A 25,649-nucleotide genomic window follows, 5' to 3' on the forward strand; every position below is an offset into this window, starting at 1 on the left:
TTTCCCTCAGTCCCGATCTCTTCTTTGGTAAATAGATTTAGAAGAGTCTGCGTCACTTCCCACCTCATTCTTTCCCCGGAGAGGAGCCAGGGCTGGGATCCCACCCGACCGCTGGCCATAAACACTCGAATCCCTTGGCTGCGGCGACTGCCCCAAGGTTTCCTGGAGAACTCCGAGAGCCGGCTGTGAGAAGGAGAGGCCGTTGAGATGGTGGCCGTGGCGCGCCACCGACTGCTCGCTGCCTGCCCGCCGCTCGGAACTTCGGTCGGTCGGGCGGGTTCTCCCGACGTCAGGCCCCTGCTCTCAGCAGGAGGGCGCGTGTCTGCAGGGACCTCCCCAGACTAGGCTGCAGGAAGGCCCGGCACAAACCCGCTGGTTTTGCTGTGCGGCCCACCAGGCACTGGGCGCAAGAACACTACATCGGGGAACAGCACGGAGGCGGAGACCCCCTGTCTCTCTCAGCGTCCTGGCTCTGCAAACAGCCGGTCTGCACTCCGCCCCCCGTTTTCCGGAATTCCACATTGTTGGTCTGTCTACGTGGACCTGGAAAACAGAGTTGGCGCCACCTAGCCCTCCACCCACCTGAGATTCAGTGTGCAAAGTGAAAATTAAACGAAGTCTGCGGCCACCTTCGCATTGGCCACCTGGGGTTCCGCCACTCTTTGCCCCTCCACCGACCACTATTCTTTCCACCCCAAAAGGACCTTCCGCATGGCCCAGGCCTACTACCCGCAAGCTTCTCTGTCCTCTGGGTGTCGGGGGAAAGCAAACGGGAGAAAATGGGTGGTGAAGGGGCCATTTTCTGGTTTTCTCTCCTGCTTGACAATACCAGCGTGTTCGGGATGTGCCTAAGGGTAGGGTAGGACAATACTCTCTCCTTCTGTAATCACTGTTTCTGCCCCAGAGGGCCCACGTCTACAAGGCCACAAATATCAATTTCGTGCAGCTCCCAAATGCCCAACAAACGACGATCTGCTTCCGTCAGAACCACCAGGAAAGTTGGAAGACTTGGAGAGTTCGGGCTAGGAAACGAGGAATGGTGAATGATCTAGGCACTTTCTCAAATTCCTTTTCTCTGGAAGCAAGGAGGATTGACTAGGGAGGCCGGCGGCTTCATTTTCACACAACTGCAAAATCTGAGTTAGGTATATGGGGGCTTCGCAGACCAGTGTGTACAACCTGGGGGTGGGGCATGGAGGGAGGAAGAGGCACCCTCTAGCATTGTCCATCCTGTCCAGCTGTCATCTTAGAAGAATGTTAAATGTGCCTGACAGCCACACAGGGGAATCTGCCTTTCCCTCTCTCCCCTGTCTTCCTGCTGTTACTGGGATGCGGGATGTAAACAAAATGGGGTCTGAGAGGAAGTTGCCTTGCCAAGAGATCTCCTTCCAAGTTTATTCAAAATCAGCTCAATTCATGAAAGCGGTTTCTAAAGTGCTCTATAGAGCTCTAGATAGAAAATATGAGGCTAATTATCATGGCAACTAGAATTGGTTATCGTGATTATCGCCACTGTCAGGATGAATGATTATGAATGGGACAAGTTCTTTGGGAACACTGGCAGAGTGGGCTGTAACACCAGGTCTTGCTCTCTGGGCACATATGGGGTACCCAGGCCACCCCTGAGCTAACAGTCCAGGAACCAGTGGCGCGGGAAGGGTGTCATTTCTGGGGGCCCCTCATCAGAGTCCTTGGCCCCAGGCTACTGGTCTTCCCAGGCACCACCACTTCCTCCCACCCCCAGCCAGGGAGATCCTTCAAGGGATAGCGCTGGTCTTGACTTTGGCAAGAACCTTCTTCTCCTTGACCCGGCGGTTCTGAAACCAGATGGTAATTTGGCGCTCAGAGAGGCTGGTGGCCGCCGAGATCTTGCGCCTCTTGTCCTTGGTGATGAACTTGTTAGCCGAGTACTCGCGCTCCAGCTCGCGCAATTGCCCCTTGCTGTAGGGAATGCGCTTCTTGCGGCCGCGACGGAAGGCGCAGCCCTCAGGAGGGTGCTGAGCGCTGGAGTCTGTGCGGCGGAAAAGGGAGGGAGAAAGAGGCACGCTCAGACCCCTGCCTGGCATGTGCCCAAGTGCAGACCTAGGCCCTGCAAGCTCCAGGCTAAGTCATCCTACAGGCGCCCCAAGGTCACCCTACAAGCGCAAGTGTGCTCCTGCAACCCCAAAGCACGGGGCGGGGGGCGTGGGGGACGCCCTGACTTCTGGCTGGTTCTCTGACCACCGCTCAGCCTGGGCTCCTGAAGGCCACCCTCACTCATCACTGCTCTCACACCCATGAGTCTGCAAACACACCCACCACACACAGCTAGGCCTTTGCCCACATATATGTCTGCCCCGCATGCATTTTCGGACTCTCAACCACTCTTGTAGATTCTACAGGCAAATTCTGTATGAGAGGAAACATGTTTCTGCCCCGACTCCCAACACAGGCACACATGCACACATACACCCATACATATTCACCCATCCCAATGCACACACCTAAGTCATGGATGCAGGAAACCTAAATTTTCCTTTGGAAATTGAAAAACTCATCTAAAAGAAAGTGACGGGTTGTATTCTCTACAGAACATCCAATACCTCCCTATCCACCTCCCACACCCACCTCCCTCCATTCACTAATTGAGAGTTATTTAGCCTTTGTGTAGAATTAGACTAGGATTGGGCTGGGTAGGGACACCCTGACCCCCACCCAACAGCAAAGAGATCCAAGGCTCTCGACATATTGAAAGGCTGGTCCCAGGGCCTTCTGGGGAAGTGGGGCGGACTGGTAGCCTTCAGGCTTCAGACAGCACCCAGCTCAAGCCCCTCACACTGCCTGGACCCTCCTTCAGAGTCCTGACAACCAACAGAGAAGCACCAAGCTCCTCCTCACCAGCCCCAAGTCGCCTTCCTTCTCCCAGGCAAGTGCCAGGGAGGCCAATAACCCCAGCTCAGAGCCAAGGGGGACCCAGCGCAGTGAAGGTTACCTGCAAATGCTGCCTTCCAGAAGGGACCCGGTGGGTTCTGTTCTCCCTGGCAACACATCTGGCTGTTCCAGCCACCGGCGAGGGCCCAGGACTGGTAACTGTCCACGGGCAGCAGGGAGTCATGGCGAGGCTCCCCGGGAGCGCCCAGGGTCTGCACCACTGACACATCCAGGTAACTGGCCATAGGCTGGTAGGTTCCCGGGTACCCCGGATAGAAGGCAAACTCAGTGGGGCGGCCGGGATACTCCTCCCCGGCCGCAGCAGTCTCCGCGGGGTAGGCAGCCAGTGTGGCCCCCTGGGCACAGGGTTTCAGCGAGCTCCGGGACACTCGGCAGGAGTAGTACCCGCCTCCAAAGTAGCCATAAGGCACAGGAGCTGGAGACGCCCCCTGGGGAACCCCAGGGCATGGATGGCACTGCTTTGGGGGCTCCGCAGAGCCTGGCAGATCCAGGGGGGCATAGTTGACAGCGGGCATCAGCGTTGGCGTCGCTGGGTGGCTGGTCAGCGGGGAGTGGGCGACTAGATTCCGACCGCCTCCCGCTCCCAGCAAGCCTTCCATGTCCTTGGCCCCGTCCAAGGTGGCATAATTGCCGAGCTCCATGGGGCCGAGAGACGGCTCATGGGGCGCTGCGGGTGGGGAATATAGGGGGCACCCAGCTCGCTCTCCCCACCCAGGCCAGGGGAATCCAAAGCGTTTTAAATCGCTCCCAGCTCGCTAGGCGCCTGCATTCGCCTAGCACGGCCGTCCTGACGCAAGAGACGCAGGGCCTGGGCTCGCGCGCTGATTGGCTGAGGCCTGGGGGAGAGAAGCTAATAAAATCCTCAAGGCAGAAATTGCGAAAATACTTTACCCCAGCTTTCCTCCTTCCTTCTTTCTCTCTCTCTCCTCTCTCTCTCTCTCTCTCTCTCCCTCTGTCTTCCTGTCTCCCTCCCTCTCTCTCCTCTCTCTCTCATCGCATTTGAAAACAACAGGAGAGAAAAAGGAGGAGGTGTCCTTTTGCTGCTTTCCAGTTTGGAGAGACCCGGTGCCATGTCCGGGGTGGGGGGGCGGAGGGAGGAGGAGCTGTGGTAGGTGGAGTGAGCGGTTGCGGAGAGAGCCCGGCCCCAACTCTGTCTCCTCCTCTCTCTCCCTGGCTCTCTGTCTCCTGCGCTTTGGCAGGTTTAATGAGAGAATAAAAAGCCCTCCCTATAAAGTGTCCATCTCGCGGGGGGAAGGGGAGTCGGGGGTGGGGCTGGGAGGCCGCTCCTTGCCTCAAAGGAGAACCCGGGAATGCGCCTAAGAGGAAGCTGGGAAACAGAGGTTAACGGGTGTTTCTGGGAGCCCTTTTGCTTTGAGTCCTGGGTACTAGCACCCCAGTTCATTCCAGCTGCCTTTCCTGTCCTGGATGTGCTGTAATGAGCTGCTCCGGGTCCCAGGGACGTGTCCGGGACGCCTCTTCCTCAGGGACTCGCAGCTACTGCCCAGAGGCTCTGGAAGCCCCCATTCGGGGCGAGGCAAGGGGAGGGGACATGAACTTGAACGCAGAAAACGTGCGATGTGGATGGAGCCCAGAACACTCAATGTCTGGACCTGTAGGGAAAATGGAGCCTCTATACGTGGCTTGTGATAAGGGGTCTGGATTTCCGTTTAAGGGTGGGGAAAGACATACAGAGACGCATATGATATGAGAGAGAGAATCTCAGATCTAGGGACAGCAGCACAAAGAGGGAAAGAGAATTTGAAGGACGGTATGAGACAGAATCTTATAAAATCCTGAAGTGCCAGTTGGAAAAAACTAAAACACTCCCCCTCCCCTCACTTTTCTAGGATCTAAGGAAGTCTGGGGAAGCCAGGTCTGGCTAACTGCCACGAACCAACTGCAAGAGGTCTAGACCCCAAGAATGCAGGTGCCTGGGCTGTATGGAGATGCCCAGCCTCTCTGCATTCAGTCCCCCTCCTATGGTCCAGGAGGCCCAGGAAACTGTCCCTGGCATTGGCACACTCCCACCTAAGCTGAGTGTCCAGAAAGCCCAGGACCCCTATCTGCCTCCTCTAAGCTTTACATTTTCTCAGAAGGGAAAGGGAATGGGAGGGGTAGCCCCAATCACTGGCAGAATTGCTTGAGGCCCCTCTCTTGGGGCCTATTGTGCAGTGCAATTCAGAAGAATCAAATGGTTTGTTTCACAAATCCGTCTTTAGAAGTTTTCTGTTTCCTTTACCACCCCCTCTCAAATCAAATCCTTGTGTCTGCTTTTCCTAGAACCCCCAGTTTTTCAGGAGAAGAAAGGAATTTTTCCATTCTACACCAGGATCTTGGCCATTATATGGAACAGACCACCCTTAGCTCTGAGTGTGCTCAGCCATGTCCCCTCACCAACCTAAACTTGAACTTTAGCCACCTTGTGGGAAAGAGCCCTGATGCAAACCGGAGTTGCTCCAAGCTGTGGGGCTATAGTGGAGGGTGTAGATCACTCTTAATGAACGTTGCTAATAGCTGAAGATGCCAAGCATGGAATCCTCACTAGATTTTATGGCATTTGAAAACAATATGAAAAAAAAAAGGAAGGATATGTCTCTTCAATGCTTTCCAGTTACTCTTCATAGTCTTTTGCTTGTCTAATTATGAAAGGCAGAAATACCAGGATTTTAACCTAAAGACTAAGAATTTTTCACCAGTTTTTACTTGGTGAATGATGGATACATAGGGCATAGCCACAGTTTTAACTTCCACTAGGCAAACATATATATTTATGTTTATATGTATGGGTAGATTTATCCTTGCCTGTACAATACACGTATGAATAGATTTGTATTTAATTTAATTTTTTTAAGAGACAGGCCCTTGCTGTGTCGCCCAGGCTAAGGCACAGTGGCACTTAAGTTATCCTCCTATCTCAGCCTCCCAAGTAGCTAGGACTACAGGTGCATGCCACCAAGTCCAACTGGGATTATTTTATTTTATTTTTTGTAGAGATGGGGGTCTCAGCCTGGTCTTGAACTCCTGGTTTCAAGTGATCCTCCTGCCTTGGCCTCACAAAATGCTGGGATTACAGGTATGAGCCACTGCTCCTAGCCAAATCCCTGAATTTTAAAACAGAAATAATCATAGTCATACCCTATGGCCCAGCAATTCCATTCCTGGACATAAACCCAACAGAAATGAACATTTGTGTCCCTCAAAAGGCATGTGCTATAGAAGGTCCATAGCAGCTTTAATGCATAGTACTTCAAAACTAAACATAACTGAAATGTGTGTCAGCAGTAGAATGAGAAAAGAAATCGTGCTATAATTAAACTATGGAACATTACACAGCAATAAAAAGAAAAATCCACTGCTATACACAACATGGATGAGTCACATAGATATGTGGGTGAAAGAAGCCAAGCACAAAAGAGTAACTTTGGTATGATTCATTACTATGTGATTTAAGAATAAGCAAAATTAGTGTACGGTGATAGAGATCAGAGTAGAGATTGCCCTGGAGAGGTGGACCTCTGACTGGGAGGGGACGTAAGGAAGCTCTCTGGGGTGCTGGAAATGTTCTTGATCTTTTTAGATGCTAGCTACATAGGTTCGTTCACTTTGTGAAAACTCATCAAACTGTGCATTTTGGATTTCTGCACTTTATTGTATATCAGTTATATCAATTTTTAGAGGAAAAATAATTAAAACAAAATTTTTAGAGTCATAGAATCACTGCCTATAATTGTGCTTTTTGGATATACAAAGTTCTTTTCCATGATCATTGAAATAAGCAGCTGAGTGCATGTAACTCTGCATTGTTGTGGAATGAAAAGATGATTAACTTAAACTTCACCTGGGAGAAGGTCACTAGCTAGATACGTTTCAATACGCTTAAATACTGTGGGGTTTGTTTTTGTTTTGTTTACTCTACAATTTATTTAGCATCTAATAGATCCCTGGGAACAGTTCTGGATCTCATACGTATTAACACACGGGTACATGCTCCTATTTCCAAACATGCGCATGTATGTGTATCTGTCTGTGACCCATCACAGATCTCGACTGAAGTCAGGTAAAGTAAAATTAAGTCTCCTTATCTGTAAAATGGGGATAATTTTTCTACTTCACAGGAATGCTGTGACAATTTAATGAGATTTTGCACCTAAAAGCATTTCATAAACTGAATAAATATAAATTCCGTGTTCCTGTATGTGTATCTGTTTCTAATGAATTACAAGCCACCTGCTTTTGTGTGAAGAGAAAAAGACAGTTGCCCTAAAGAGCACCGGCCACTTCTCACTTGCTACCGTCAACTCTGAAAATGAGCCACGTAGTTCTCGCACAGAGAAACTGAGGCTCAGAGCCTCCAAGTCCTCCCTGCGATTCTACAGTTCAGCGCTGAAGTTTGTGCCCAATTCAGGCGTGCTGATCTCCCAGCCCGTCTGGGCTGAGCTTGCCCTTCCCCCAGCCCCACAGATGCCTTTGTGTCCTGCTGGGAGCCTCGAGGCAGACCCTCCGGGAGCGAGGGGCCTCCCCCAACCTCCTTTACTGACCCAGCCAAACTCGCCGAAAGCCTCAGCGTGCTCCTTTACATACCGGCCAGACACCTCCAGGAAGGTCAAGGCCAAGTTGAAAGTTAAGAGTCTGTTTACCTCCGGGATCCCATTCAGCTCAGCCCCACAGACGGCCTGTGACCTTTACAGCCCGGCCTTTGAGTGCTGCCGCCGCGCCCCCAGGGGTTCCGGCCGGGCGGACTTGGCACCTCCATGTCAGCTCCCGCCCCAGCCCGTGCTAGGGACCCGCCGACGAGGGCGGTGGGGGTGGGGGAGTGGGCCAGAGGCACCCACCCGCCGCACTTGGGGGCATTTGCTAAATTATGTTTCATTTTTTGTAAAGTAAAGTGAGCGGCCCGCTGCCTTCGTTCTCCCAACTGGAACAACCTACTAGAGGGCGACGGTGGCGGCTCGGGGTCGGTGATGATGAACGTTGAGGATTTATTTGTAGCCGCGGCGCTTCCTTCTCTCCAAAGGTCGGGACTCCGCTGAGCCGCCACGCGGCTCGGCCTGGCCGAACTGCTTGGGGGTCTCTTGGCTTCTTTCGATTTTACAGAAATGGCCTCATTGCGGTGCACTCCTTTCCTTCCTTCCGTCTGTATTTTCTCTCATCTATCTTAAGTCTCTCGATATCTTCGTTTCTTTTTATATCGGTGTTTTTCTTCCTGCCTTTCTTTTCTTCAATTTCGGTTATCTTGCTTTTTGTGTGTTCTTTTCTTTTCCTATTTATCGCTCACTTTTTAGCTCCTCCACCCACCCCTTGCTCTACCTTTATTTTTCTTTTGGTTCCTTTCTTCCTATCTGTGGCACTAGTTTTCCCTCTTCGCTTCCTTTGCTTTTCCTTCTTTCATTTTCTCTTTTTTCCTTCCTTCTTCCTTTTCTTTCCCTCTTATCTCTGCCTCTTTTTTCTTTCTTTTTTTTCTGTTTCTTTCTCTCTCGTCTCTGTTTTACTTTACCCGACACACACATTTTTCCTTTGTGGCCCTCTCGCCCTACAATTTTCCATTGTTCTTCTCTGAAGTCTGGAATAGGCCTGCCAGGCGACAGCTCCGAGCAGCCCTGAGCCTGTGCTTGGCAGGGGGCCGCCTGGCTCGCCGTGGCCAGGCTGCGGAGCCCTTCCTGGGAGCGCTGCCGGAAGCTAGAACGGCGCAGTCAGCTGGGGATGAGGAGAGACTGGGACCTTTCTCCCTGAAATGAAATCAAGCAGGGCCTCTCCTGGCCTTAGAGGAAAATCTTTTGGACAATTTGACAGTGGGGTCCAAGAGCTAAGAGCCCAGGGGATGGAGGTGCGGCTGGTCAGGTCAGGAAGAGACCACCGTCACCTCCTCCGTCCCTCCCCAACTGGGGAAGCCCTGGGACATCCTCAAGATTAGGACGTTTTCAGGACAAACCTAAGTGCCTCAGAGGCCAGGGTTGAGGGAGTCAGCTACAAAATTAGAGCCAATCATGGCCTTAAAACCACAGAACAAATGGATCGAAGGAGGGATGAAAGAGTGGGCTGAGTGGAGAGCCTTGCTCCAACTGCACAGCCATTGCTGCCGGCCCTGATGGCGCCTAGAAACTGGAGGAGCACTTAGCCAAGCCCAGAGAATGGTGAGTGGGGTTGTGAGTGGGGTCGGAAGCAGAGGGAGGGAAGGAAGGAAGCCAAATATAAGGGTCGCTGAACAGAGACCATGAGTCTCCTGTCCTTGGGTCCTGCAGCTCTACGTGAACAAGCCAGCTGTTTCTTGCCTGCCAGGAGTGCTGAGTAGGAAGATTGGCTGGCCCCAGAGTCCCCCGGCGCCTTCTCCGACCCTGGGCTTTGCTGGGGAGTTACCCAACCCAGAGGAGCCCATCCTAGATCCCGCCCAGACCTAATTCAAAATTGGGCAATCTGGACCTAGATGGCTGCCCCACAGAGCATGAGTCTCATGTGAGGTTCTGCTCTAGCTTGGCGTGTGGGGCCAAGTGGTTTCCCTTCTCTGTGCCTCAGTTTTCCTGTCTGCACTGTGTAAGGAGAGAGGGGCTGGACAAGCTGCCCTTTAAATCCCAATCAGGGCCGGGCGCGGTGGTGGCTCGAGCCTGTAATCCTAGCACTCTGGGAGGCTGAGGCGGGTGGATTGTTTGAGTTCAGGAGTTCGAGACCAGCCTGAGCAAGAGCAAGACCCCATCTCCACTAAAAATTAGAAAGAAATTAATCAGACAATTAGCCGGGCATGGTGGCGCATGCCTGTAGTCCCAGCTACTCGGGAGGCTGAGGCAGAAGGATCGCTTGAGCCCAGGAGTGTGAGGTTGCTGTGATCTAGGCTGATGCCATGGCACTCTAGCCCGGGCAAAAGAGTGAGACTCTGTCTCAAAAAAAAAAAAAATCCCAATCAGATCAGGGTTCACCTTGGGCACAAGAGGAGGGAGAAAAAAATCATGGAGGGAGGCAGAAGGAGGCCACTAGGCTGCCACTGATTTTTCCACAAAGATCCAGGGTGGGGCACAGTTATTACGTTATTAGGGCTTTGAGGGAGCACAGCCCTGTGACCCCAGCCTCTGTGAGATAACCCTCATGTTCTGACTCAGTTAGGAAGGTCAGCCCCAGGGCGTAAACTCCACCGGAGCTCATTAACTGGGACAAAATTGGCATGGGATCCTCAAATGGGGACCCACGATCAGCGTCTTCGGGGTTTGCAGCAGCTTCCAGGGTCCTGGGAGACTGGGCTTCCTTTATTCCAACCCATGGGATCCTGGATGGGACTTGGGAATGAGAACTATAAAAAAACCTACCTGCAAACTCAAGAAAGCAATTTGAGTTGCTTACAACTTTTCTACCATCTCTACTTTGTTTTTCCCTCCAGGGACTGTGGATGTTGGTGATATTTATTAGGAAACTGCTGGCTCCTCTCAGGACTGCTAATGTAGACTCTGCCAGAGATAAAGATTGAGTCTTTACTCCTTAAATCAAGGGGAATATCAGTGCCAAGGTCCTGGCCCCTCAAGCCCCAAACCCGCCCATTTGGCCTAAAGTGAAGTGGTAGATTTGAGGCTTAGGAGAAAGTACAGTTTGAACATTTTGATTTCTTGTTCTGATTCCCCTATTTCCCCTGCTGAGAGTCCTGGGACACTTCCAAAAACCCAGAACTTGAGACTCTGTGGCTCACCTCCCTCTTCTGTATCCCTCCTCCCTCCCTCCACAGCAAAAGCCTTTCTCTTCTCTTCCCACTAAGTTATCTGTTTCAAGAAAAAAAGTTGGGATAGGAGGAAGGCAGGCATTTCATAAACACACACACACATTGTGGAGGAAAGAAAAATGTCCCACAATCCATCCCTACAAAGCCCTGTCCCGTTCATGGTGCTCATGGGCTTTTGCCCTTGAGTGCCACAAAGGACGACCCACTTGAGACTCAATAAAGGCTTGAAAAATAACCCTCCTGTCTCCAAGAGTGTCTGTGCACACACACACACACCCTCTCTGCCTTTCTGAATTTCAGCCCCAGCCTGAGATGAACACTGGGCAGTTCCTGGTTACTGCCCTCTGGACTCTAACTTGGGGAAAAGTCCATCTTAGCCAGGCCCTCATGGTTCTGGGCCAACCATTTACCCCAGACCCTGATACCTTCTGAGACTGGAGAAGTCTAGCTGATTGTCTGTAGTGTGTCTACACTGACTAGTCCTGAGCTAATATCGGGCCACGCACATGAGACCCCTTCATCTAAGTGGGATTTGGGTTGGAACAGAGCTCTGGGCTCTTAATCTGCCTTGGCTCTGAATCACTTGGGTTTAAACTGCTCCTTCATCCCCTCCACTTCCTACAGAGGTTTTCTAAGAGTTCTGAGAGGATAGATGAAATGAATTGCACCAAAAAATATTGTTATTTGGTCCCTGTCAAGTCTATGGCTTTGTCCATAATCGGAGGAGACTGTAGCCTCTATTGGCCGCTGATACCAGAAATCTTTCCTCGGAGACATGAAAATCTTTGCTCTCCCTTCACATTGCTTATAAGGCAGGGCTGGGGCTTGGGAGGAGATTCAATTTTGGAGGTTACTATGTGGAAACCAATATCAGAGATAAGGATCTAGAAGCTTAGAAGGATAGAACAGTTCTCTCTGTGAAATCATTAATTAGAGATGTCTCTGATTCGAGGATATGTGGGGACCCCCCTTTTCCCTTTCTTCTCTTGGAGAACAGAAAGCTCCAGATTCCCTAGCTACCCAAACTAGTCAGTTGGTGTTTGGGGTTGGGAGAATCTTTAGAGATCATTTAGTTCTAGCCAACTATGTGCTTGGGAGGCTGGGTAGCAGATGGGAAGGAAGCTGTCTTGCCCAAGTCAAAGAGAATTGACCTCAGGAAACCAGTGGCCAGTTCCGTGGTTCCAGGCAGCTGGAGCAGGAGAAGGGATGAAAAACACAAAAGGGAGACAGCTGTGGTGCTGGATGCAATTTGGCAGCTTCCACTGATGCCTTGACTGTCCTTCTCCATGCCTGCCCCTGGGGAGACCAAAAAGTCAGGCAGACTGGGACTTGGGTATGTAGAAGCTCGCATGGTCAGGGTGGTTTTCTGGTCCCAGCTCCATGTCCATCAGGTCCTAGGGAGCCAAAGGTTGGTCACAGGGACATCCCCTCTCAGGTTGAGGGATTGCTGGTCTTGATGGTCTAGAGGCCGGGCTTATGGTTTTTTATTCTTGAGGTCAGCCTGGAAGCTTTCTCAGATGCCAGGCTGGGGAAGAACCATGCGAAGCAGACCCCCATCTCTCCTCCCCTCTACCCCCTCGCATAACCCTTGTCTGGTACAGTCCCAGCCCAGATCTCCAACTGCAGGGGGGTGGGGTGCAGATAGAGATTGTGGGGTGCCCTCTGTCCTGGGATGGTAACCCCCCCACCAGCCTACCCGCAGTTTCTACCTCCTTTGTCCCCTGCCCTCTCCCATCCACATGCTTTTTCTAGCCTCAGGAATCAGGAATCGTCTGCCCCAGAGGTGCAGGCCAAGCCTTGGACAAAGAAAGGCACAGACGACCGAACCGCAGACTGGCCCTGCCTGGCCTGAGATCCGTGCGGGTCAGGCGGGCTGGGCGGCTCGCTGTAGGTGGGAGAAGTTATAGGAATCAAGGGGAACCCACCGACTCTCCGTCAAGGCTAGAGGCCGGCCTAAGGATTTTTTCCGCCCTTGTCCAAGAGACTTTTTTTCCTTCCTTCCACCTGGTCCAGCAGATTATTCAGTAATGAGACTGAAGGCACAGCTCCCAGAGGGGGTTCCCACCAGCTCTTAGACGGCAAAGCGGCCCCGCCGGCGGGTGAGGTCTCTAACCGCCCAGCCCAGCCCAGCGCAGCCCGCGCCGCTGGACAGCGTGGGAGCCTCCACTCACACGGAAACCTCCTCTGCGCTGGTCGGTGCAGCTGCCCTCGGCGGATCCCTCTCCTGGAGCGGAGGTTGTCCCTGAAGGCGGAAGTTTTTCCTGGGCCAAAACCCGCTTAGTACGTCGGAGCGCGCTGCCGCCTACCTGACCTGGGTCCGCGACGCGGCGCTTCCTGGACCCCGCTTTGGCCAGTATCTTGAGCCCGGTAGACCCCTATCTCCATCGGTTGCCCTTTAGGGCTCCCTGGGACAGTCCCTTCAGAATCCACACTATCGTCGCGATGTGCCCGGTACTGTAAGAGACTGTAAGAGTCCTGAATGTAACTTTCACTTCACCCTCACAACAGAACTGGGTAGGGGCGGAGGGCAGTTGTTCCTCCTCTTTTGTAGGTAAGAAAACTGAGGTTTAGGAGATTAATTTGTCCGACTTCCAGAGGCTAATAAGTGAAGGAAGCCTGGACTCCAACCTGGGGCCTTACGGCACCAAATCCCAACTCTGATCGTTCCACTTCTCTTCTCTTAAAATACTAAGTTGTTGACAAATTTTTAAATAGAAATAAATCGCATTAAAATCTGATTAGTAGCTCAAACTGATACTAAAAATAAACCCAATGTAACTGATAAATTATTAAAGGGAAAAGGGAAAAATAAAGGGATTTGGAAAAATCTTGACATTGGCTCCAAAATAAAAGAATCCCTTTAACATACAGTAATTTTTTTAGCAGTGCCTCCCATGATTTTTAAAACTACAAAAGTGGGGACTACACCCTGCCCCTGTACTCACACCCCACTCCCAGCCACCCTGTTTCATTTCAGAGGCTGAGTCCATATGAGCAACAAATGAGCTATGCCTGGAAAAATTTCACCTATAGTTGAATCCTGGGAGGCCCAAACTCCAATGGCCTGTAGCCGACACCAACAGCTCTGCAGAGGAGGAAGGCATGGCTGGGTCAACTTGGTGCCAAAACATCTTCCAATTTTGTCCTCTCCATGGGGAAAAAGAGGTGTTTGGTGGGCACTGAGGATTCTGAACTTTTTTTATGGGTGGCCCTCAAAGGCCCACCCCTTGAAATTGAGCGTGCAAGTAGGTGTGTATGTGTGGTTTTCTGGGATGTGGGCCCACAGTTTTATTGATGTGTTTTCTAATGGCAAATTTCACATATTCAGAAAAGTAAAAACAGAAAATGATAATGAAACCTCTTGTACCCATCGTCCGGCCCCAACCTGGAGCAACTCATAGCCCATCTTATTGCTTTCTTTTCCTGGAGCATTTTAAAGCAAATCCCAGCCATCATTTTACCCAAAAATACTTCAGTTTGAATCCTTAACAGATAGGGATTTCCTTTTTTCTTCTTTTTCTTTTCTTTTAACATAATGTTCATGTGATTATCAAACAAAATGAACAATAATTCCTTAATACTATTCATGTTTGAAGTTCCTCAATTGTCTCAAAAATATCTTTAAACAGTTAGTTTGCTTAAATCGGGGTATAAACAAAGTCCACAGATTACATTTGGTTAATATGTCTCTTAACTTTCTTAAAATCTTGACAATTCCCTCCTCTCTTTTTTTTATGGCATTTGTTTATTTAAAAAACTTGGGCCAACCCAATTCTCAATGGTATTAGTCATCCTCAAAAAAGATTACCACTCTTGGTACCAATGTTATTAAAAGAAAAAAAAGAGAGATTGCTGCTCTACACTGGACAACTTATTCTTACAGGTTTCTGCCCCGCTTGCCCTCTAGCTGGGGCAGTCAGATGTGGACAGCAGAGCTGCATAGCCCCCTCCACTCCCTCCCAACCCCACTAGGCCTCTTCCTGACTCACTCTGGTTCCCTCATTGCTCTTGGAATGGGGGACCTCCCTCCCTCTCCCACTCCCAGGCTGCCAAGAATGGGATACTCTGATGGGTTTTTGGATTATTTAGATTTCAGGGAATGTGGAAGACTGAACACACAGCTGCAGATCTAGAGGCAAGATTGCTGCTCTCGGGGCAGGACTTTTCAATTTCTGTTTTGGGGATGGCCCCAGATGCATGTTTCCCCAGGGAACCAAAGAGCACGGTCTGTTTCTGAGGTGGAGTGGCCAGCCTAGCTCTGCCATCTCTCACTCCTTCCTGTCCCTAGGGGATCATCAACATGGAGAGCCTGGATGCTGTCTCTGCTGTGGCTTGTGCTGCCAGCTGTGTGTCCTTGGGCTGGCCATCTCCTCTTCTGACCCTCAGTCTTCTCATCTGTAAAATGGAAGTGATCATCTCTGCCCAGCCTTCCTCACAGAGCTGCTTGCAGACAAAGGAGATGAGGGAAGTGAAGATTCTATAAAGAGTCTGATGCCGATATAAACCGTAGGGCTGTTTCTCTCATAGCTGGTGGTGTCCAAGAAGAAGGCGAGGATTTTAATTGGAAGAGGAACCAGCAGACAACCTTGTTATGTCCTCATGTCTACAGAGAAGCTATAACACACACCACCTTCCGCCATCCCACACCACCCCTATGCCCGCACCCCTGCCACCTCAAGCTAGGAAGAGACCTGGGCTTGGTGGTACTCATCTGGAAAAGCTGTGACCTCTTCGCGTGGAGAAGCAGACCAGGACATCCACTCCTCTTTCCCAGGAACAGCCAAGGAACTTTGGGGCCTGGATTTATCTCATTCCTTCATTCCCCTCTCCCATGGCCCAAATCCCTTCCTTCTTTCCAGGGTTCCCAGCTTTGGTGCACAAACCACCCCAAAGCCCCAGCTTCTCTCCAAGAGGAATTCCAAGCCACACTGATCAGCCTGGTTACAGAAGCTGAAAGGGGTCCGAACCAGCTGCAATAAATCTGCTTTAACCTTCCAACCCCAAGTCTCTCTTACTCTCAATTTTGCTTCCGGGACCTGGTGAGAGGGTGTTGCAGAAAGCAGTGCAGACATCCCTGAAGCAACCGCACATTCTTCATTTCCAAACTACACCTAGCTCATAAACAGCCAGCGAATGTAATAAATTCTCCCCTGCAGGACATGGTTTTAATTAATTATTGGGTTATTCAAGACAACTCATGTGTGAAACGCAATTTGCGCTCATAAACTGAATCTCACATAATCCATTCTGAGTAACTGGCTGTTCGCTGTCCCTTCCAGAGACTTACACAAAACTTACATTTATCCTTTGAGGGTCTTGGGGTGAAAAGTAAGTGTGGCTTCAGCTTCAACAGAGCTCACTCAGCCAACTAGGAGTACTAAGAGATTGGGTCTTATTCAACTGCTAATTTGATAAGATTTCTTTCTTAGAAAATCTGATGTTGTATATATTAATATATATGTATACAGATACATATATGTACACTCACATACATACACCTTTCTATATTTTAGTCACTTGTTTTGCAATATCTGCAAAGGACATATGAAGCCCTCTCATTGCAGAAGAGAAAGTTATGCTGAGTTCAGCTGACCTGGCAGCCTCCTATGGCTGGGCCTCTGAAATTCAGTCTTTATCACCCAAGATGCACGTTTGCTTCACACCTGGAGGTCTCTTCTGTGCAGCATGGAGTTGTTCTTGTCTGGAGTTTACACTCCTTTCTGTCTAACTTTAAAATTGCTTTACTCCAGGCCCCACTTCTACAAAACAGCCTTCTGCCCAGAGTGGGCATGGGAGTCCCCATAGAGCCATTAATATTTCCGGGCTTCTTGGTCCACAGCATGGGGGAGTCTTATGTTTCTGAAACCTTTTTAGGATGGTAGAGTTGAGGAGCTGAGCTGTTGATTTAACCAGAATCCTGGAAATGCGGGGGAGGAGGGCACATCTGGCTACTCTGGGCAGTGCCACCTGTTTGCCAGGTGCCTTCTCCAGACCAAGGCAATGCAGAGTGGGGAGGGGAGAGGAGGAGGGATGGAGAAGACATCGAGCCCCCTACCCAGAGTTCAGCCAGAGAAGGAGTAGGACACTCAGGCATTTTACCTGGGTTCCTGCCCCAAAGAAGAGGGTAGAGTCTTTGGGGAGAAGGAAGGAAGGGGGACCAAAGGAAGAATAGCAGGATGGTTTGTTTTCTCTTAGTTTTTATCTGGTCCCTGAGTTGGGCATGGAAGGCTCTGCTAGGGTCCCTGCACTGAGCCAGTTCAGAGCTGAGAAAGGCTGCCTTCAGCTTTTTCTTCCTAGTGTTCTTTTCTCTTTTGCCTCCTTTGCTTTCCTTCCTTGGCCTGGAAGCCAGGATTTTTTTTCTAAGTAACAGAGAGGCTGGATTCCAAACACCCCTCAGCTCCCTCCAGACCCCAGAGCTCTGTCCTGGCTGGTCCCTGAAGCTCCCCCAGGTCTTCCTAACAAAGGGTAAGATCTGGGTCTCAGCTAGAATCTTGGCCTGGAATTTTTTCTTTTTTTCACTCGTGGCCAGGCCTAGGAGACTCCAAATGGAAACAAGATAAAATTCTCTTCCTCTCTCTGACCTACTTGAATTTTCAGTTTCAGGAGGAAAGAAATTTCAAAATACGTGGGAATTTAATAAATGCAGGAGGTGGAGGGTCACCTTCCCTGTGAAGACAAATTTGTCTGCCCCTTATACAAGACATCTAAAACAGTGCCCACAGGCACTCCCTGCAAAAAACACACAGACAGAAGAACGGGTGGCAGCTGCGTCCTCACACACAGATGATCCCATTGAGCCTTTGAAAGAGCTGATTACTAGAGACCCGGTTAATTTCTTCAGCGGAACCCCCCTTTCCCAGAAAAATGGATGCAGTCTGTGACAGACAGACCCACAGAAAGACAGATGGGCCGGGCAGGCAGAAATTCCTGCCCAGGGGAAGTCCCAGAGAGCTGGATAGGAGGGCAGCCAGGGCTGGGATTGACACAGATACACATCGCACCACTAGGCTGGCCTTCTACGACGCCAAAATCACCAGCCAGCCCTGCCAATTCCAGAAGAAGTCAGCCAGAGCCATTGTTTGGCTTTTCTTCAACCAAACAGTAGTTGATTGGCTGGAATTTTCACTTTCCCTGCGTTGTTAGCTCCCGCAGGGAGTCGATGGGGGCTGCTGCCTTTATCTAAGAGTAGACCCCAGCCCCTTCTCTCCAGGCCAGGAGTTGAGTGACCTGTGTATGTGTGGGGGGGGGAATCTCTCACCTCTACTGATTGAATATTGAGGGGAAAGTGTTTTTGGTTTGCTGCTTATAAATAAAACAACCTAGAGCGATCCAGAAGTTTTATCAACTCTAATCTTATCTCTTTCAACAAGTTATAGGGCCAGAAGCAAAACCAGAGATTCACCCACAATTTCAAAGTCCTAAAAACCCGATACGTTTTTTGTTTTTATTTTCATTTTCACTATTTATCTCATTCTCAGTCATCTCCTCTTGTTTGGTGTGCCTGAGCCACAGCCACGCTTATAACCAAAAAAGCTGGAGCATTTGCGGAAATACTCAGATTCCAAGCTCCCGCCACACCGAGATCGGCCCCATCAGCCAAAGAGGGGCCAGAGCGGGATGGAGGGGGCAGAGGAACTAGATTCTAAGGGCCCTGCTTGGAGACTCTGCTCTCCCTTCATTTAGCAGTTGCTTTGCAAGGACCGACAAGGGGGAACAGGATCCCCAGGAAAGGAGTGGGGGAGGTGGAGTGTTGCCACCGGTGAAAAGGAGAAAGGAGAGCGGTGCTGGCTTATAAATCCAGTCAGTTTGTAATTCTGTGATGTTTGGATCAATTTAGCTTCTGAGAGGCTGCTCTTAGAAGAGACACCAGGAGCCTGGGAGGTTGGCTTGCGGGTCCTGAAGTCAGAGTCCCCCTTCAGAGCTCCCCTTGGGGGCTTCTGGAGTGTGGGATCTCTCAGTCCTGTGACTGAGTCCTGTGATTCCTCTCCTGGCAAAGATTTCGCTCCCCCATCCCCCCAACTTGGGCCTTCCTTATCTGCCGCTTCCCCCTCACACAATTCCTCCTCCAGGGTTGCCAAGGGCCCTGCTGACCACAAAATCATCCCCAACATTCTCTTTTTCTATCTCCGCCTTCGTTTCCCTACGTTTTTAGCAAGGGGGACTCAGAAAACAGCTGAGGCCGCCATCTGGGCAGGAAAGGGGAGAATCTGGGGAGGGGCTTAGACCCAGGTTTCTCCTGCGTGGGTTGAAGTCGGTCTCTGGTCGCTCCAGGGACACCCTGCGAGTCGCGCTGCAGAAGTCAGCGGGGAGCAGGGGCCCCACAGGCGCCCCCAGCCGCCGCCCGGCTCTCGCCCCTTGTTTTTCCTGGGCCCCAGCTCCGCGCAGAGAGCGTGAGAGTCCCCGGCCCGCGGGCTTCCTCGCCAAATCCCGGGGAACGGGCACTGGCACAAAGGGCCGGCCGTCTTTTGCACAACGCCCGGGAGCCAGTCCAAGAGGGCGAGACGGCCCGAAGCGGGGCCCCGCGGTCGGGCCGGGCGGGGGAGTGAGCGAGAGGCTCCCGGCTTCCTGCCTGGGCTGCTCGGACCCGGCCCTCGCCTCCTGCCTGGGCGGGAGGGGCGCAGAGGGAGGCTTTGCCTTAGGGAATAGCTATTCCCAACCCCGCATGGTGAATGCCATCTCCGCCAAACTCCATTCCCGGGTCCCTCTTGGGTCCCCCGGAGGCGCTCAGCCTCACTGCAGCCCCCGTTTCCGTCTGCTGCCGCCCGCGACCAAGTTGCCGCCAAACAAGGTCCCCAGAGCAGGCTCCCCGGGTCCCAAGGCGAAAAGGTCCGAAGATCCGCACTGCGGTGGAGACCTGGAGAACTCGGGAAGCCCAGCGACGACAAATATGGTTTGAAAACAAACCATAGAGTTTGGCTTAAGCTTTTATCCGAATGGTGCAAACGATGTCTTCGATAGAAGATCTTAGCTGTATAGAGCTGGCCTAAGAGCTTAAAAAAAAAAAAAGTACCTATTTTCTCCCAATCCCCCCACTCCGAATAAATTTTTTTACCTGGACTACCAGCTTAAGTAACGGCTTAGGCATCACGCTTGTTGAACCAAGCTCTGCAAACTCGCCTTAGAAAAAAATACTTTGTTCTGATTTTTAAATTAAAAACTTTCGATTTTACGTACATATTTTTTACAAGTTTCCACACGCAGCATTGATGTTTTGATTTTTTAAAAACGATTTTTCAAGTAAACGGTCTGATTTTTATTAGTTCTAATTATCTGAGAAAAGTTTGCATTTTAATTAAGTTATAAGGATTGTGCAGATCAGACCCTAATAAGCCAGAGATGTAATTAATTTAAAATTTTTCAACATTATTCATTATACACTTTTATTACTTTTATTTAAAAACTTTTCTTTGAATTCAAACGCTACTAAAATAATAATTTCCTGATTTTAATCTATCTTTAAAAACATAAGTAATGTATGCTGAAAGAAAGAATTTAAAAGTTACATTAAAAAGGAAAGTAGGTTTTCCTCCCACCTCTTATCTCAGCTCCCCTTTCCAGAAGCAACTACTTTTCCCAGAGTATCCTTACAGAGGTGTATATAAATATAGCCCTTTAACACAAATGGCATAATGTCATGCACACAGCTTTATATTTTGCCCTTTATTTAAAAAACATACACCTTAATGGTAGTTCTATATATTTATTAACACTTCGTTGTTTTTAATGGCTCCGTTTTATTGTATGGGTGTACCTTAATTTATTTAACTAGAAGACAATTGAGAAATATTTAGATTGTTTCCAGTTTTCTTTTCTTTTTTCTGCTTGCAAATGATATACACTATTCTGCGTATATGTGCAAATATATCTGTATGATATAGTCTTAGAAATGGGTGGTATCAGGCTAGGCGATGTGGCTCATGCCTGCAATCCTAGCACTTTGGGAGGCTGAGGTGGGAGGATCGCTTGAGGCCAGGACTTTGAGACCAGCCTAGGCAATATCAAGACCCCGTCTCTACAAAAAAAAAAAAATAATAATAATAATAATAAAAGAAAAAGAAATGGGTGATATCAAAGAATTTATGCACTTTTACTTTTAAAAGATGTTGAACATACTTTCAAGTGTTAAAGCAATTTGTATGTTCTTTTCCAGAGAATATACAAATTATGTTTATGTCCTCCCATTTCCTGTTGTTTTTCTTTGTTCTAGGTTCTTACTAATTTCTTTTCTTTGGGCGAGGTTCTAGCCTATAATCCCAGCACTTTGGGAGGCTGAGGTGCGTCGCTGGAGTCCAGGAGTTGGAGACCACCCTGGGCGACATAGTGAAATGCTGTTTCTACCAAAGAGAGAGAGAGAGTAGCCAGGCATAGTGGCACTGAGGCTGTAGTTGTAGCTACTCCAAAGGCTGAGGCAGAGGATCGCCTGAGCCCAGGAGTTTGAGGTTGCAGTGAGCTATGATGATGCCACTGAACTCCAGCCCCAGCAACAGAGTGAGATCCCGTCTCCAAAATTTTTTAAAAAATAAAACCAAAAAATTTTGTTTTCATGGTATTTTGCTAAAATGTGAGATTGTGGCTTGTTTTGTTTTGTTTTCCGACTCAACACCCAATGATGCGGTTTGGTTTTGTCAATAAAGGTTATACTTATGAGCGATGTGAAGTCCCTCTGTCTATAGGTATTGGAGTTTTCCCGACAATTGTTTCCTGGAGGTGCCGCAGAATGGAGGAGGTGTAAAATGCGGACTATTGCCACTCGGAATTTTTTCCTGTGGAATTCTGGCCTTATTGGAAAATGAGAAGAGGTTTGTTTTTTCTTAATCGTTTTCTCGTCTTCTCTCACTCTCTTTAAGGTTAGAAGACACAGAAAAGTCCCAGGAGGGACTGTGATGGAAAAGGCTTGAGCCATACAGAATCACGACCTCAGCCCCCGCCTCGCCCACTCTCAACCCGGCGCAAACTGCCCTTCGCAGGTCACCAGATTGTCACCCAAGAGCCCCACAAAAACTACTAGAAGGAAATGAAGCTGGAGAGATGCGGCCCCTCCAGGCACCTGGCAGATGTGACGATTCCCCCTTCTACCGGGGGGCAGCGGGGTGTCTGTCGTCTTGGTCTCCAGTTTCCAGTGAATTGAGAGGAAGCCAGTCCTGGGACCTAGTGACCGCCATACGCTTAGGTTCTCTGAGAACGGGGTACATAGGAGTGGGCCAGAAAGAACTAGGCTGGGGCCGGAGGGTCGGCGGGGCTGGAGTTGAGGGCGAGGTAGGAAAGCGAGGAGTGGGAGGGATGGGAAGCGAGGGGCGCCGCACCAACGGTGGAACCCCCGCGCTCAGCCAACCGCCATCAAAACTCCAGGCGGGCGCTCCCCGTTCCCAGGCTCGGTAGCAAACGCAGCCCTTTTCATCCGCACCGGATTTCCCCTGGCGTGACAAGGACCCATAGCCAGCGTTTTGTTGGGGATTTTATGCTTCAGCCTCGTATTCCCTCCACTTTCCTGAATTCTTTGCAAGACAAAACGGTTTGTGCCCATTTATCCTACCTGGGGCACAAAGAACTGCGCAAACAAAAGAAGCGAATGCAGATCCTTCGAGGAAAGGTAAAGAGAGAATTCTGGCCTGGCAGAACTTCATGGTACAGAGTCAGGGAGAGGAGATCGCTGACACACACTGAGCACACACTGCGAGCTAGGGACTTGCCAACAGCTTTCAAGTTGGGGACCTTCGGGCTGCTTCAAATGCCTCATTGCAGAGTTTGAGGTTTGAAACCAGGATAGACTTTCTCCAAGGTTTTGTTGAGTTTTACCCCTCAGAATTGTTGGAAGTGAAGTATGGAATTGGTAAATTGAATTTTAAAGTTTTTGTTTAAAAATTATTCAGATAATGATTTACCTTTTTTTTTTTTTTTTTAAGCCAAAGACCTCTACCAGGAGTGGCCCAAGAGTCTTTCTTACCTGATTTCTGACCAAAGGACATTTAACTTTTTGGTCCCATTATCGGGTTATTTCAGGTGAGAAAATGTTCTGATGTATCCAAATAATTGCTTGAATTAGTGTAAACCACATTGTCGTGAATACGATGTCTGCTCCTGTCTAGAAAGGGAGGTGGCACTTCTGGGAAGAAAAAGCTTCCCATCCCCACCATAGAGACCCTCTGCTCTCCCCTGTGGGTGCCACCTTCCTTGCCCCCACCCTTCCTCTCTGCACAGAGCTCATCTTCTAGGAGTCTCTGCCGGGAGTCTTTCCTTTCTTGGGAGGTAGGGTTGGGGAAAGAGCTGGGGAGGAATCTAAGGATGGAACCAGTGTCACAGGGGTGGTGGCAATGGGGGAGTCTGAAACAAACAGCTGCAGGGAGGGAGAAAGACCAGATTTCTAATGGCGGCTCCCTCCACCTTGGACAGATGGTCTGCAAACCCAAACCCCTGGCCTTAACTCATACAGACTTTGTCTACACTCCATGATACCAGGGGAAAACCAAGCTCAATCTGATGCTTCCCAGCAACTGATTGTTTCAGCATAGACGCTGTCTCTTATCAGTGTGGTCCCCACTTGTTTGTGAGCAAGGTCTAAAAGAGCAAAGGGACATGAGAAGCTGAGAGCAGTGTTAGGTTACTCAGTCTAAGTGGACAATCCAAGCCTTCCCTCCTCCCTTCATATTTGGGGTTGAGCTAAGAGGGATTTTAAGCTTCAATTTCTAAAATCATTGTTGAAGTTCTCTGACATCAATTTCCTCCTTCTCTCCCTTAGTTTTATTGTTTCCTGGAGCTCTTCTGAGGCAGTGCCTATGCAGGCAAGAGAGTCGTGGTGGGGGTAGAGGGTGAGAGGACACTATTTTAGACCAACTGGGTGCCATGGAAAGTTTGCTCTAGTCTAGAAGCCTGAAGGAGGGACGGGGGCTGGAATGGAGGGGTATATATGGAAAGGCAGAGCTGCGGTGTAGTGGAGTCCCCACTGCCTAGGGAAGTACAGACACACCTCCAGGCAACCCCCAGCCCCAGGTCAGGGAAAGGACAGGCAGAGAAGTCTAGAAAGGCAAAGAACTTAACGATGTTTGGCCGTCTGGGGGCTTATCAGTGAGACAGGGTCAGGCGGGGGCCGAGTTGACACTCTGAGGCAGACAGCAGCCAGGGTCCTGGCAGTGCAGGTGAGGAGGGGCCGCACGGGGGACAGCCTGCCCCACTAACCCAACCCAGGACAACACAGCAACTGGACTGTAGGGTGGGCGTGCCTCTTGGAGCCTCCAGGTAGAAGGAAACAGAGGAAGGGGGTGGCTGAAGAAATATTAACCCCCTTAGGGTTCTGAAGGAATGGGGGAGGACCTTGTACAAAATGGATGAGAAGTCGGAGCAGCTGCTATTCTTTCTTCTTCCCTTCATCCTGGACTCACTTCCAAACCCCTCGAATCCCTAATCCCTGGTGGGGGGGCAGGGGCAGATGAGCAAATCCTACTCTGCCTCCTGACTCCCCGTCCCCAGGGGTGAATAAGAGTTGCTCAGCCCAGTTTTGGGGTAGGGTGTGGGTAAAACTGGAAACCTCTAGTCATTCAACAGAGAATGCTCCAGGCTAGTTTATGCTAGTTTTAAAGTGGTTTTAAAGTGAATTGGGTCGGGATGGAGCAGATTACACTCTTCCTCAGCCCTGAACCTCAATCCTTGGCAGTGGTGGCAGTGACGGGGTGGGGTGGGGTGGGGGAGCACGCAGGGCCCCCTCTGAGTTCTCCACTGGTCTAGTGCATCCAGGCCTGGCTGGTACCTTTGGGAGGAAGGGGCTGGTGGAGGTAGGGATACCTGGGAGGTTGGGGAGTTGCGGGGACATTTCTTGGCCTGGCCGGCGGACGTGAGGTTTCCAAGCCCGAAGCTCTTCACCCTCCTCCAGCCTCAGGCTCTGGCCCCGGGTGGGGGCAGGGCTCGGGTGCCTCCCTGCTGTGAATCAGGCTTCTGCCCTCAGCGCCATCCCAGCCTCCTTCTGCAGGGTAAACATCCTCTACACTTTGGAAACTGGTGGGACAAGAAAGTTGAGGGGGTAGTGGGTAAAGGAGGGAGGAAGGGAGGAATTCCGAAGGAGGGGAGGTTCTGAAATCCTCTCTTTTTCTTGCCAGGAAACCAGCAGTGGCCTTCCAAGGGGGTGGCCACATTGCCTACTTGAGCCCCCGAGGAAGGAGCATCGTTTGGGAAGGAGCATCGCTTGGGGCATTCTTTCTTGGCTGAAGAAGGGCCTCAGAAACGTGACTATGGATGTGGTGGGGGAATCTGGGAGGGCAGGGTGGTGGGGGAAGCAGGAGTGGGCAAGTTCCAGATCCCCATTTGTTGAGAATCACCTGAGGGACATTTCTCTGGAGGGAGTCTGGGCCTCTGTGAAGGGTTAGGGGAACATACAGGCAACTTGCCCCAGGATAAGAGGGGAAATCCCACTCCTTAGGGAGGTACAAAACTTTAAGAAAATGGCTACCGTGGCTACCATTTCTAATGTAGAAGATGGTGTGGAGGAAACCTGTTTTGTCTCCCATTTCCAAGCTGTTCTTGGGCCAGGGGCCCAGCAGAGCAGAGGGAAGCTATGAGGTCAGATGGGCCCAGCACACACCCCAGCCCCACTCCGCACCAGCTTGGGGCCCCAGCAAGTGTCTTCCTCTCTCTGAGCATAGTCTCCTCATGGATAGAACACAACTGCAGAGTTGATGATGGGACCAAATAATACAGCGGCTGCTTAGCACTGCAGAGCCCAGCACTTGGTGACAAAAAAAAAAAAAAAAAGTCCTGCCTACCCCAGCTTCTTGGACCTTGCCAAGGCCAAACTGCATGTGTCCCGGAGAAACCCTCAGCCACTTGCCTCTGCCCAGTCCCAGCCAAGTGACTAGGGAGACTGAGAAGTGAAACAAAGGAAAAAGAACGGGTGTTCCATCTCCACTCTTCTCCACAGCCCCCAAGCAGAAGCAAAGAAGGAAGGAAGGAGGAAGAGAGCTCACTTCTCTTTCTTCTGGCGTCCAGGTGTGGTCCTGCACACCAGGAGATCTAACAGCCCTGCAAAGGGGTAGCT

The 25,649-nt window shown here is 50.4% G+C and overlaps 1 protein-coding gene across 1 annotated transcript; it reads right to left on the reverse strand.

Annotated features, from left to right (window-relative positions):
• Nucleotides 1-1,368: 1,368 nt before the first annotated feature.
• Nucleotides 1,369-3,729, reverse strand: HOXB13 (homeobox B13). Its single transcript, XM_012660150.1, has 2 exons — nt 2,972-3,729; nt 1,369-2,011 (listed from the first exon to the last, which is right to left on the reverse strand). Exons 1-2 carry the CDS (start codon nt 3,570-3,572, stop codon nt 1,758-1,760), a joined length of 855 nt encoding a protein of 284 aa, XP_012515604.1. The 5' UTR covers nt 3,573-3,729; the 3' UTR covers nt 1,369-1,757.
• Between the last annotated feature and the right edge of the window lie 21,920 nt (nt 3,730-25,649).

This window comes from Propithecus coquereli, unplaced genomic scaffold (genome assembly GCF_000956105.1).
Source record: "Propithecus coquereli isolate 6110/MARCELLA unplaced genomic scaffold, Pcoq_1.0 Scaffold119, whole genome shotgun sequence".
NCBI lineage: Eukaryota > Metazoa > Chordata > Mammalia > Primates > Indriidae > Propithecus > Propithecus coquereli.

Bases quoted from the DNA above. Each gene is read 5' to 3' on its own strand.
- HOXB13 (XM_012660150.1), bottom strand. From the start codon at position 3,572: ATGGAGCTCGGCAATTATGCCACCTTGGACGGGGCCAAGGACATGGAA. The intron at 2,012-2,971 runs GTAACCTTCACT...TCCGCCGCACAG, and splicing joins CTGGAAGGCAGCATTTGCAG to ACTCCAGCGCTCAGCACCCT.